General features: G+C 47.4%; 2 protein-coding genes across 2 annotated transcripts; both read left to right on the top strand.

The window, feature by feature from the left end:
• Window positions 1–4801: 4801 nt before the first annotated feature.
• Window positions 4802–5683, top strand: LOC121862499 (basic salivary proline-rich protein 2-like). Its single transcript, XM_042360805.1, has 2 exons — window positions 4802–4847; window positions 5325–5683. The coding sequence occupies exons 1-2, from the start codon at window positions 4802–4804 to the stop codon at window positions 5681–5683; spliced, it is 405 nt and encodes a 134-aa protein (XP_042216739.1).
• A 174-nt stretch (window positions 5684–5857) lies between these two features.
• LOC121862500 (translation initiation factor IF-2-like) lies at window positions 5858–7793 on the top strand. The gene is made up of 3 exons (XM_042360806.1): window positions 5858–6238; window positions 6534–7244; window positions 7596–7793. Exons 1-3 carry the CDS (start codon window positions 5858–5860, stop codon window positions 7791–7793), a joined length of 1290 nt encoding a protein of 429 aa, XP_042216740.1.
• Window positions 7794–13609: the final 5816 nt, after the last annotated feature.

The raw sequence follows: 13609 nt of genomic DNA on the forward strand, positions 1-13609 counted from the left end.
AATGGTAATACTCTTATTGAGTTGTTTTTAATGTATATATATACAGGCTGTATTTTATACAGAACGGTTGTTGTTTTTCCGATTAAGTAGAGATTTATGAAGCGTTTTTGTTGCGGAAGATATAACCACTACTGCTATCTCATCACATTCTACTACACCTGTATATTTTACCTGTTTGCGCTAATCAGTGGCTGGTCTCAGGTAAGCAGTGAGGAGAGAATTTTATACCTTCCCTTTAAAATTAAGATCGGTCTAACATTCGTCTGGCGTTGCTCAGTTGCATTGGCAGCTGGGTGGAGGATAATGCCAGACGCCTGTGGTTACTCTCGCTGGTACTGTTTTGTTATGGTGCGGGTGTCTGTGTGGCCTCTGATTTGTGTGTGTGTGTGTTTGTGTAGCGCCTCTATTGTGTGTGTGGTGCCTCTATTTTGTGTAGCGCCTCTATTGTGTGTGTGGCTCATCTATTGTGTGTGTGGCGCATCTTTTGTGTGTGTGGTGCATAAGTTGTGTGTGTGGCGCCTCTATTGTGTGTGTCGTGTCTCTGTTGTGTGTGTGTGCTTCATTTATGTGTGTGTGGTGCTTCATTTGTGTGTGTGTGTGGTGCCTCTGTTGTGTGTGTGTGTGTGTGTGTGGTGCTTCATTTGTGTGTGTGGTTCCTCTGTTGTGTGTGTGTGTGCTTCATTTATGTGTGTGTGGTGCTTCATTTGTGTGTGTGCCTCTGTTGTGTGTGTGGTACCTCTGTTGTGTGTGTGTGCTTCATTTATGTGTGTGTGGTGCTTCATTTGTGTGTGTGGTACTCTGTTGTGTGTGTGCCTCTGTTGTGTGTGTGCTTCATTTATGTGTGTGTGTGCTTCATTTGTGTGTGTGTACCTCTGTTGTGTGTGTGTGTGCCTCTGTTGTGTGTGTGTGCTTCATTTATGTGTGTGTGGTGCTTCATTTGTGTGTGTGTGTGTATGTGGTGCCTCTGTTGTGTGTGTGTGCTTCATTTATGTGTGTGTGCTTCATTTGTGTGTGTGTGTTGTGTGTGTGCCTCTGTTGTGTGTGTGTGTGTGTGTGTCTGTTGTGTGTGTGTGTGCTTCATTTATGTGTGTGTGTACCTCTGTTGTGTGTGTGGTGCCTCTGTTGTGTGTGTGTGCATTTATGTGTGTGTGTGCTTCATTTGTGTGTGTGGTGCCTCTGTTGTGTGTGTGTGCTTCATTTATGTGTGTGTGGTGCCTATTGTGTGTGTGTTATTGGTGCCTCTGTTGTGTGTGTGTGCTTCATTTATGTGTGTGTGCTTCATTTGTGTGTGTGGTACCTCTGTTGTGTGTGCCTCTGTTGTGTGTGTGTGTGCTCATGTGTGTGTGTGTGTGTGTGCTTCATTTATGTGTGGCCTCTGTGTGTGTGTGCCTCTGTTGTGTGTGTGTGCTTCATTTATGTGTGTGTGCCTTCATTTGTGTGTGTGTGTTGTGTGTGTGGCTCATTTGTGTGTGTGTGCTTCATTTGTGTGTGTGTCTTCATTTGTGTGTACCTCTGTTGTGTGTGTGGTTGTGCATCTGTTGTCTGTGTGTGTGTTGCCTCTGTTGTGTGTGTGTGCTTCATTTATGTGTGTGTGGTGGTGTGTGTGGTGTGTGTGTGGTGCCTCTGTTGTGTGTGCTTCATTTATGTGTGTGTGGTGCTTCATTTGTGTGTGTGGTGCCTTTATTGTGTGTGTGCCTGTTGTGTGTGTGTGCTTCATTTATGTGTGTGTGGTGCTGCCTTTATTGTGTGTGGTGCCTCTGTTGTGTGTGTGCTCATCTGTGTGTGTGTCGTGTCTCTGTTGTGTGTGTGCTTCATTTATGTGTGTGGTGCCTCTGTGTTGTGTGTGTGTGTGGTGTGTGTGTGGTGCCTCTATTGTGTGTGTGTGCCTCTGTTGTGTGTGTGTGTGTTGTGTGTGTGTGGTGCTTCATTTGTGTGTGTGGTGCCTTTGTGTGTGTGTGGTGCCTCTTGTGTGTGTGTGGTGCCATTTGTGTGTGTGGTGCCACTGATGTGTGTGTGGTGCTTCATTTGTGTGTGTGTGTGCTTCATTTGTGTGTGTGGTGCCTGTGTGTGTGGTGCATCAGTTGTGTGTGTGTGTTCATTTATGTGTGTGTGGTGCTTCATTTGTGTGTGTGGTACCTCTGTTGTGTGTGTGGTGCCTCTGTGTGTGTGTGTGTGTGGTGCCTCTGTTGTGTGTGTGCTGTGTGTGTGGTGCTGTGTGTGGTGCTTCATTTGTGTGTGTGGTGCCTTTGTGTGTGTGGTGCCTCTATTGTGTGTGTGTGGTTCCTCTGTTTGTGTGTGTGGTGCTTCATTTATGTGTGTGTGGTGCTTCATTTGTGTGTGTGGTGGTGCCTTTATTGTGTGTGGTGCCTCCTGTGTGTGTGTGTGGTGCTTCATATGTGTGTGTGCTTCATTTGTGTGTGTGGTTCCTCTGTTGTGTGTGGTGCATGTGTGTGTGGTGCTTCATTTGTGTTGTGTGTGGTGCCTTTATTGTGTGTGTGCCTCTATTGTGTGTGTGTGTGCTTCATTTATGTGTGTGTGGTGCTTCATTTGTGTGTGTGGTTCCTCTGTTGTGTGTGTGGTGCCTTTGTGTGTGTGGTGCTTCATTTATGTGTGTGTGGTTCCTCTGTTGTGTGTGTGGTGCTTCATTTGTGTGTGTGGTTCCTCTGTTGTGTGTGTGGTGCCACTGATGTGTGTGATGTTTCTCTTGTTTGTGCCGCTGTTGTGAGGGTAGAATCCTTTGTGTGTACGGGGCTTCTCCTTTGTCTGTGTAGCATCTATAGTTTGTCCATAGCACCTCCGTTCTGGCCCCCTGTTGGCACCAAGCTCCTCACCGCTCGTGCCAGACCAGCCCAGAACGTGGCCTCACTGTTGTGTAAGGGCCCACCAGGCCACTTTACGTGTAAAGCAAATTTCTATGTGTTAATGAGTAAATTTTTTTATCCGACCAATTCTGGAACGAGTGCCCGCTAGACTAGGATTCGGTCGACGACTAGCTGGCTACTGAGTTCAAGCAGTCACAGACAACCAATTAATGATTGGTTATTTGAATCACTCGATGATTGGCTAGCTGGTGCGTCCAGACAGTCTGCAATTAGCCAATGATGCTAGTGCTCCGGTGACCAAATATTGAGGAAATATTTTATGAAGTAGACACTCCAAACATTTTATTTTCATTCATTAGGCTTGTAATATCACTGTTGATCTATGACAGAGACGCACGAAAAGATATATATATATATACACGATGATTTCCCAAATAAAAAAATGCAGTCTCAAAGCAGCAACTATGGTGCTCCTGACAAGGTTGACCATCACCTCTACCGCCTCGGACAATGAGACGATGAGTGTTGTGGCTCAACCTACAATTGTCGTCATGACCGAGAGGTTGGGTTGATGACATCAGCAGCGTGCAGTAAATATAATGTTGTTCTGGGGTTTATAAGTAACTCACCTGTTGGTTAGGGTTATAATATTTTTAAATAGTAGTTGTAGTATAACTATATTCAGGATTAACTTGGTTTAAAAACAATATTTTTCTTTCTTTACCTTGTTTTTGTCAAAGGTTGTTGAAGTAAGTACGTGGTGGGGTTCTGTCACTTGGCTGTATGATATCATAAACATTGTAGATATGGAATACTGATTTTTAAATTGGCTTTATAGCAAATTGATAATTAATAGACAATATTACTTTACAACTTTTGCTGTAAATATGTACAGAAGACTCCTTTTATCTAGGATGTTAAAATACTTTTATGTGAAAAACAATAAAATGTGTTTAATACAACGTTTTTCTTCACAGTCCTCACGGTTGAAAATAATGTTGGTATGTAAAGTGGAAATCGGTTCCATAGGCCTGGCTTCCTGTCAGAGCAAGTGTGGACCTACAGATACTGTATACTGTAAGGAGGAAACATAACCGTTGTTACGCCCTGTCAGATATAACCGGTTTATTCTGGGCATCTGGTTGAAGCTGTTTTACACCTCCCGTACACAATATTTTCCTTACAGTTTTAACAGTCACAAATTGTGAAGACAAGCTTCAGTACTTTATTTACATTACTATGTTGAATTATTATGTAAGAGGACAAGATTGCCACTTTATTTCTATATCTATAACCACCTTAGTTATATTTTTATTTACTTTTATTTTATTGTATTTCTTTCAATATTCTTACTTATTTGTTTATTTCCTCTTGCTTCTTTTTAGTCTCATCTTTACTTTGCTATATTCTATTTTGTGGAGTAACCTGGGAAAACCACATTCTTTTGCATTTTACACATTCGTATAATTATTTTACTTACATCTAGACGCTGCCACCACCCAGGCTTTGTTTAGAATATAATTTCTACAATACAATGTAACTCACTGCCAGTGGTAGTGTGGTAGACACGAGAGGTTAGGCACATGAGTATATTATTATGGTATTTTCAGAGATGTCTATTGTTAAAAGGAATGAGCGGTGATACACACATTCTACTGAATCGATATTTATTAAAATAAAATGTGAATATTATGACAATTTGAACCATTATTCAAAACAACAAATAAAAGATTAAATCACTGATTTCGTTACTGTAACATTAGGACAAAACAAACCGACCAATAATAGCCCAGACTGGTGGTATTACTTAGAGCAACATACTATTACAAGGAAACACATACGATCCATCATCACATATCAACTGTAAGAACAGTTGATTCATTCACAGACATAACGAACTCTACTGCTGGTGCTAGTAATATTTCTGGTCTCAACAATCGACCTGGGACAGTTATCTTAACGATAATCCATCCATAATAATGCATACAAGAGCTATTAACACAAACAGTCAAGGGGAGTTCACTGGTTGGTAGTCAAACAAAATAGTGCTGGTCGGTCACACTCTGAATCCACGGCAGGGCTCTGACTCGAGAGCAAATCTGTAAACCCGTACTCTCGCTCCCTGGAGTTTCCTACACTCGGATCTTAATCTCTCTGTATTAAAGACATACTTCCAGCAATCCCTTACTTAACTGTGATTGGTGGACTAAAATGTATATTCACCAAATTACAGCCAATAGGAGAGCAGAGCAATCAGTCAGTGCAACACCCCAACTTATGTTTTCCTGTTGGATATTTATTCTCCTTGTCATTGTTCAGGATGAGAGGATACTGGAAATGCGATGGGAGGAGTATTTATTTGATGGTATATCTCCCAGAGTTCTAAATAGTGCAAAAACAACTGCCCCCAGGGGACCTCCCAGTGGCGACGGCGCCTCCAGTGGCCCTCGTTAGGGGCAGAAGCTCCCCGAGGGGCCCTGCCATAGGCTCTTGCACCCCCAGGGGCCCTTCCACGGGCAGTGGCGCCTCCAGGGCCCCTCCCAGAGGCGGTGGGCTCTCCAAGGGGACCTCCCAGAGGCGGCGGTGCTCAAAGGCACCCACCAAGGGGTGGCGGCACCCTTAGGGGCCCTCCCAAGGCGGCGACGCCCCCAAGGGCTTTCCTTAGGGGTGGGAGTGACCCCAGGGCCCAGCCAGAGACAGTTGCGCCCCAAGGGCCCTCTCAGGGGCGACGGCGCCTCCAGGGGCTCTCCATAGCGGCAGCGGCGCCATCCACGGGCCCTCCAAGGGGCGGTGGTGCCCCAGGAGCCTTCACAAGGGCGGCGGTGACCCCAAAGGACCTCTCAGGGGCGGCGACGCCCTAGGGGCCCTCCCAGGGGCTGCAGTGCCCCTCAAGGGCCCTCCTAGGGGCGGTGGCGCCCCATGGAGTCCTCCAAGGAAGGCGACGAAGCGCGCAGCGGCCTTCCCAGTGACCGCTGCGTCCCCTGGGGCTCTTCTTAGGGGTGACAGTGCCCCACGGGGAGCTCCCAAGTGCCGCGATGCCTCTAGGGGCCTTCCCATGGGCGGCGGCGCCCCCAAAGGCCCTTCCAAGGGCGGTGGCGGCTCCAGGAGCCTTGACAGAGGCGCCGGCGCTCCCAGGCGCCCTCCCAGGGACGGCGGCGTCCCCAAGGTCCCTCTCAGGGAATGTGGCGCCACCAGGGGCCCTCCTAGGCGTTGCGGCGCCGCAGGAATTCTCCCAAGGAGCGGCGGGTCTCCTAGAGACCCTGCCAAGGAGGGCCACACCTCAAAAGCTCCTCCCAGTGGCGGCGGTGCCCCCTGCGGCCCTCCTAGAAGCAGCGGTGACCACAGGGGCCTCCCAGGGCCGGTGTAACCCCAGGGGCCCTGCCAGGGGTTGTGGCGCCGCCAGGGGCCCTCTCCAGGTAAGGCAGCACCACCAGGGGTTTTCCCAGAGGCCCTCCCAGTGGCGGCGGCGCGCCCAAGTAACCCTCCCAAGGGTGGTGGAGCGCTCAAAGATGCAGAGAGACCACTAGGGGACGTCACAGGGTCGGTGGCGCCCCTCTGGTGCCCTCTAAAGGGTGGCGGCGTCCCCAGGGGCCCTCCTTTGGGATGGCGGAGACCTCAGAGGTCCTACCAGGGGCGGGGGAGCCTCCAGGGCCCTTGACAGGGACTGTGGCTCCCCCAGGGCCCCCTCTTAGGGTGTTGCGGTGACCCCAGGTACCCTCTCAGGTGCGGTACACCCACAGGAGCCTTCCCAGGGGCTGTTGCGCACCCCAGAGACCTTACCAGGGAGGTAGGGCCTCCAGGGGCCCTCCCAAGAGCGGCGGCGACAAGGGCTCCATCCCAGGGATGGCAGTGCCATCAGGGGTTCTCCCAGGGGCGGCGGTGGTCCCAGGGGCCATCTCATTGGTCCCTCCAGGGGCGGCAGAGCCCCCAGGGGTCCTGCCAGAGGCTGTTGCTCCCCGAGGAGCCCCCTTTAGGGGTGGGGGTGATCCCAGGGACGGTGGCTCCCCCAAGGGCTCGTCCGGGTGTGACGGCACCGTCAGGGGTTCTCCCAGGGGGGGCGTCACTTCCAGTGGCGGCGGAGCACCTAGGGAGCCCTTCCAAGGGCGTCCGCGCACCCAAGGGCCCTCCTTGGGGATGGCGGTGACCCCAGGGACCCTACCAGGAGCGGCGGAGCCCCCAGGGGCACTTCAAAGAGTTGTGGCGTCCCTAGGGGCTATCCTTATGGGTGGGGGTGCCCTGCCACGGGCGGTGGCGCCCACAGAGGCCCTCCCAGGAGCGGTGGCGGCTTCAGGGACCTTCCCAGACACGGCTGCGAACCTAGGGGCTTTCCCAGTGGCGGTGGTGCTCCCAGGGATCCTTGTAGGGGCGGTGACTCCTCCAGGGCCCTCACAGGGGTGTCAGCGACCCCAACGGCGCTCCAAGGTGCGTCAGCGCCCCGAAAGGCGCTCCACGGGACGGCGGCGCTCCCAGAGGCCTTCCCAGGGACGGCGGAGCCCCCAGGGGCTTGATCTTGGTGTCTTACATATTGCATGCGTCCAGCAATCCTGTACTTAACTGTGATTGGTGGACTAAAATGTAACTCCAATAAATTACAGCCAATAGGAGAACAGAGCAATCAGTCAGTGCAACACCCCAACTTATGTTTTCCTGTTGGATATTTATTCTCCTTGTCATTGTTCAGGATGAGAGGATACTGGAAATGCGATGGGAGGAGTATTTATTTGATGGTATATCTCCCAGAGTTCTAAATAGTGCAAAAACAACTGCCCCCAGGGGACCTACCAGGGACGATGGCGTCCCCAGGCGTCCTCTTTTGGGTCAGCGTCACGCTCAGGGGCGGGGGTACCCACAGGAGACCTCCCAGGTGCCGCAGCGTTTCAGCGGCCCGCCCAGGGGCAGTGGCGCCCAGAGGGGCCCTCCCAGGGGTGGCGGTGCCATCAGGGACCCTCGCAGATACAAAGACGCTGCTAGGGGACCTCCCAGTGGCGATGGCGCCCCCATGGGACCTCCTTTTGAACAGCGTCACCCCCAGGGGCCGTCCCAGGGGCCCTCCCAGTGGCGGCTGTGTCGCCAGGGGTGTTCCTTGGGGTGGCGGTGCCTTCAGGAGCCCTCAGAGGGACGGACGGTTCCCCATGGGCTCTGCCATGGGCTGAGGCACCACCAGGGGCCCCTCCAGAGGCGGTGATGCCTCCAGGGTAACTCTAAGGAGACCTCCCAGGGGCCGCAGCGTCTTTGCGGCCCTCCCAGGGGTAGTGGCGCCTGGAGTTGCCCTCCCAGAAAGCGGCAGTGCCGCCAGGGGTTTTCCTAGAGGCAACAGTGCCTCCAAAAGCCCTCCCAGGGCGGCGACTCCCCTAGAGGCCCTCCCAGGGCGGCGACTCCCGTTAGAGGCCCTTCCAAAGGCGGCAGAGCCCCCAGGGGCCCTAGGAGCGGTGGCGCTCCAAGGGCTCTCCCAGTAAAATCCCACAGAGTTATCATCAGGCGTACCATTCCTCTCAGCCTCACTCCAGATTTCTCTTAAACTGTCATCCCTGAGCTGTGAGTTGATTTATTCACCTTTGTCAACAATAAAATCTGGACAAAAATCTACCTTCAACTCTACCTTACCATTTTTGTCTCCCTCTTGCACTATTACCTCATCATTCTTGTCACTGTCTATGAACAACTGGCCTAAATCAATGCCATCCACACATGGATCTTTCTTAGCCATAGACCTAGTGACAGCACACAGGAATAAAATAAAAATTTTCGACTTCCTCTCTCACTGCATCACATTCAACATTTACATTATTTATGTCACTCATAGATACCTCAGTAGTGTCATTCCCATCACAAGTTAGAGGATCTTCCACCATCTTAGGTTCCGAAACCACACGGTACCCTGCTAGATCATTACCCTATAACACATCTACTCAGTCAACCGGTAATTCATCCGTCACCCCAACTTTAACTTTACCAACTACAAGGTCGGTCTTAAGGTTCACTACATGTATGGGTATGGTCAATTTTGGGCCTAACACTTTCACTTTCACCTCATCACCTGAAAAAGACCCCAGCGTCCACTCCAGTGATTTCTTGAGGACTACACTCTGATCTGCCCCAGTGTCTCTTAATACTGTAATTTTCCTCTTGGGTCCTCCTTCTACGGAGATTTTCCCTTCAGTTATAAATGCCTCAAAGCAGGCTTATTAACCTCACAGTGTCTGGCACCTGTGAAAAGTCCTAAGTTTTTCCCAAGATATGGTTAACCCTGTTGACTTTTGAGTCGTTCTACACTGAGATTTAAAATGAATGACCTACTACTGATCTACTACTATAGCTTTTCACTGGTAGTCTCCCTTGCTGACCTACATTATTATTTCCATGTTGTGATTTATAAAAACTACCTTGTGACTGCCCTTGAGAATTCTCAGCCACAATATTGCCTGACCACTGACTGCCTTGTTCCCAAAGTTACCTGACCATTTGATTGCGCCGTTTAGTACCTGGCGACATTTGGTTCTGTTGACCCTTCCCATGTTACTGGGTTCTGAACTGCCTATCTCCACCCTGTTTGTGTGAGATATCCTTTCTGTACATCTTATATGCCACTGCTAGCTGCTCCGCTAACTTTGTGCCGCCTACACCAAATCCTTCATCTCATCCCTAATTTATTTCATATTTTCACATCAGGGTTATAACAAATTTTTAAACTGCTTCTAACATGATCAGCTGTCTCAAATCCTCAAAAGTTTCACCTCTTCTGCCTTGCACCACCTATCAAATCTCATTCTACATTCCCTACCTAACTTCAAGTAAGTCTGATTTTGCAATATCTTGATATCCCTGAATCTTGCCTCTACACTTCTGGATTCATCTGAACCGTGTTTAACACAGCCTCTTTCACAGCCTCATAATCAACAGACTGTCATATCTAAACAAGCATAAACCCCTCTTACTTTTCCTATGAGCCGCGTCTAAACCAGAAGAGCCCGATCATTTTCATCCCAATTCGTTAATTTTTGCTATTTTTCTCAAATTGGATGAAGAAATCATCTGCTTCCTCTTCAACAAACTCTGGTAACTCTATGACCTTTTCTCTGTTTACAAGTCTTACAACCATCTTTGTCTCTACCTCTAATTCTGTAAGTCTCATCACTTTCTCGGCTTGGATTCTCTCCTTCTCTGCCTCTGCTTGGATTCTCTTATACTCAAATTCTAACCTTAACCATTCCAATGCCAACTTTCAGTCAATTGCATCCTGCCATCATGGTTAGCCAACCCCTCAGTTTCTTCCTCAATCTCTTTTAACACTCCCAAAAAGAACTAATTCTCCACCAACTCTTTCTGCATGTCACTTATTACTAGACCTTAAAGAAATCTCCTATAAAGATACTAATTCATATAATTCTTTCTTCGTACATTGATAGAGCTGGTGTACAACCTGGATTTCAGAGAAATTCTTGCACATTTACACTTTCTGCCATTTGCTGTTTACTTGAATACAAAAATAGCCTGATCACACAATGTTTCTGGTTAACAAACCTTGAAATACACTGCACACAAAAAACTGTCACTATTCACTTACTTGCAGTGTCACTCTCAGTCCTCAGTACTACACACAGTACAGTACAATACACCTCACTACATATTACAATGGTAAAACTCACTATTGAATGTGTCAATCTCAACAACTCTGGACACAGGCTCGTGTCACGGCCACAACTGAATAATCCCTCTTTCAGCAGTGCTCCAACTCCTAGGATCATTAATCAAACTTACATTCTGAAAAAACAGCTTTGGTTAACAGACCCAAGTATCATGTAGACAATCCTTTGTTACCTCTAGCTGCCAGTTGAAGATAACATTTGATATAATTACATTGTGAGAATACATCCGAGAACCATTCATTATACTGTGCAAATTGAGTCAGGATTGAGAAATACTAATTTATAATAGTGTTACGACCCCCCTCCTTTTACCACTTACCCAGCTTCCTCCACTGGTTACCAGCGGCTAGGGTCCTATGTATAGAAGGAGTACATAATCTCACAAGTGTTGTCAAATTACCACTGGCTGTCCCGCCAGTCTTCGGTAATTTCCCAACAATCGGTATCAGTGTACAGACAAACAACAAGCAGGTAGATTTCCACCAGCTCACAAAAACACACTTGTGTACTGTATCTTCTTTAATAAAAAGTAATTCTTCACAACACTGTTAACAGGGTAATGGCTTCACAGCTGGACTTCACATTTCGAATATGTAGTCAGAACACTACCAGTGTACAATTCCTTAAAAGTCTTCTCACTTTATATTAATCAACAATTCCACAATACTTACACAACAATTGTCTTCAGTTGTTCTACTAGGCTTATTCTTCACGCTAAGAACAGAAGTGATCGACTCCTTAAGGCCGCTCACTGCCACTTATATACAGTATCGTCTCGTCAGATGCATAAATAACTGCTGCATGAGACAGAAAACAATCAAAACACCTTGTTTAAAAACATTATAACACCAAATTATGCCTCGGCATAACAATAGTTAACACTTGTTATATTTACAGCAAAACAATAGTACACACATTAACACTGCATGGTCCTATAACCGAATTTATTTAGTAATTTATTTTTCTTAATCCCATAATATGGCTCTTCCTCCGTTCACAGAAGTATCACTAAGTATTCACCCCAAATGCCGGTGAGTAAATTAATACCAAAATGTAGGATATACAATGGATGAAACAAGATTACAATCATTTTCCTGATCTCACATCCACACCGAGGTGGGGTGTTGTGACGGCACCGAGTGAGAGCTCTTTCAAGACCAGACTAATGAACAACACTGTTTCATGACCGTAATGACAGCTGTTAAACTAACAGCTGTTAAACTAATGATCCATATTACGCTTACACGTCCACAAAACCTTCTGAGTCTCCCAGTGGAAATGTTTGCCGTTCTCTCTGTTTCTTTGATGACGTCATCGAGTTATCGTGTGTTTGTTGACTGAAGTTGTAAACTCTTTCGGCTACCGAGACCCTGTAAACCTTTTTTTTCACCTATGATTAGCAGAGACTGATAATCATGGTGAAATTGTGGTAGGGAGGTTAACTGAGGAATTAGTTCATATTCTCTAGGGAACCTTTTTGAATCTGCTCCTCGAGTTTGTAGCAAGGTGCTGCGTGTTGAGACCTGTTGCCATCCATCCTTCTGTGATCAATTTAATTCTTGCTTTTGATAGCTCAGTCAGAACATTGTTTGTGAAGATAAAAGTAGGGAATGAAACTGAGTTCGTAGTCTCAGTTTCAAACGTCAGAGTGTTACAGTAACGTAATTCAGTGAAATGGTTGAGTAGGTGGAATCCGTGACTTTAGCGTGGGTGGAAGGCGGCGGGCAGCTCAACCGTCAGTGAGCCGCCATGCTTCCCACCCACATGTAGGTCATTCCACCTTCTCCGTGTTGTAATTCGCCATTTTTAAGTGATTTGACCTACTTAATAGTTTGATTGCAAGTGTTACAGTAACGAAGTTAATGTGCTTTGAGTGAAGTATTTTACGTCCTTGATGTATGTCCCTTTGAAACGTTGAGTTCGTTATACACAGCAGTGAGCCGCCAGCTTCCTACCCACAGGTCCTTAACGCAGCCTAGGCCGTGTCTGTAGCGTGGAGGACGCATCCACTAGTCTTGGGAGATTTCTGAGGTCCAGTAGAATCGGGTATCCCCGTGAACCCCGACCGTCAGAGGCTCCTACCCCCTATGGGCTCCATAAGGGGTAGTATTCCCCTAACGCCATGCCAGCGTGGTGAACCAGGATCGTCAAGCCCCCAAACAACTGCCAGCCCCATCATTGGTGGATGAGTACAGTATGTAACCCGGTAGGGTTGTTGGTGTGGTGGTGTTAGTCCACCGGAATTATCGGAGTTTGCTGGAAGGTGTCACTTGGTGATGAGACTCCCATTGCGGCCGCTGGAGTATTGCCCCTGGGGAATTGAGTGTTGTACTGGCAAGTGCCACTGGCTTTAATGGTACTAAGGTGCTGTAAAAGTTTGTGTGTTTTGGTGTGTGTACACCCAGTAGTGGTGCAAGTAAATTGAGCCTGAGGGCATGGTACCAGGAGTTCCTGATTTGGGTGAATACAACGTCTTTTCTGTAACCATTTTTGTGTTTAATAAACATCGTATTTGTATGTGGGTCTATGATTCGCCTACAGTATTCTCCGTTGTATTTTCCCTAATACTCGATACTATATTTACATGTACCCATGAGCCTTCCTCTCACGTCACGCTACCAGGTCAGAGTATTATGTAAGTTGTAAGAGTGCCAAGCCCTTACAGGGTGGCAGCTTGTGGTGCGCGCTCTTACAAATGGTGGCCTCGGTGGCTCAGCAGTAAGTATTAGCAGACCCCGCTCTATAACTGGAGCAGGTTCAGATACATTCAGGAGTGGGGCATGCCCAGTACTTGCCAACAGTGTGTAACAGAGACGTAACCGATCTCCCAAGCGGCTAACGAGCCGATCAGTTGTGAAGAGGATAAAAGTAAAAGAAAGTAAAGTAAACAATGCATCTTTTACAATTAAAATATTAGCTCAGAAATTCTTTGTATAAGTACATATTATATGATAAAAAAAATAGAAAATACATTGAACCAATATAATTCACATCCAATGCAAAAAATAAACTAAATATCACAAGACATGCATATTTCGTATCTCCTTTCTTTCATTGAAAACCGCTCGTGCAATGGTGACATACAAAAATAATATACATCACGCATCTTAATATATTAACGGTATGTAAATACTGTACATT

Source organism: Homarus americanus, unplaced genomic scaffold (genome assembly GCF_018991925.1).
Source record: "Homarus americanus isolate GMGI-L3 unplaced genomic scaffold, GMGI_Hamer_2.0 scaffold31037, whole genome shotgun sequence".
Lineage (NCBI taxonomy): Eukaryota > Metazoa > Arthropoda > Malacostraca > Decapoda > Nephropidae > Homarus > Homarus americanus.

Excerpts from the sequence above, each read along its gene's own strand:
- LOC121862500 (XM_042360806.1), top strand. The coding sequence starts at position 5,858 with ATGCCTCTAGGGGCCTTCCCATGGGCGGCGGCGCCCCCAAAGGCCCTT. Across the intron at positions 6,239-6,533 it reads CCGCCAGGGGCCCTCTCCAG|GTACCCTCTCAGGTGCGGTA; the intron begins GTAAGGCAGCAC and ends CGGTGACCCCAG. Across the intron at positions 7,245-7,595 it reads GACCCCAACGGCGCTCCAAG|GGGACCTACCAGGGACGATG; the intron begins GTGCGTCAGCGC and ends AACTGCCCCCAG.
- LOC121862499 (XM_042360805.1), top strand. The coding sequence starts at position 4,802 with ATGCATACAAGAGCTATTAACACAAACAGTCAAGGGGAGTTCACTG. Across the intron at positions 4,848-5,324 it reads CAGTCAAGGGGAGTTCACTG|GGGCCCTTCCACGGGCAGTG; the intron begins GTTGGTAGTCAA and ends TTGCACCCCCAG.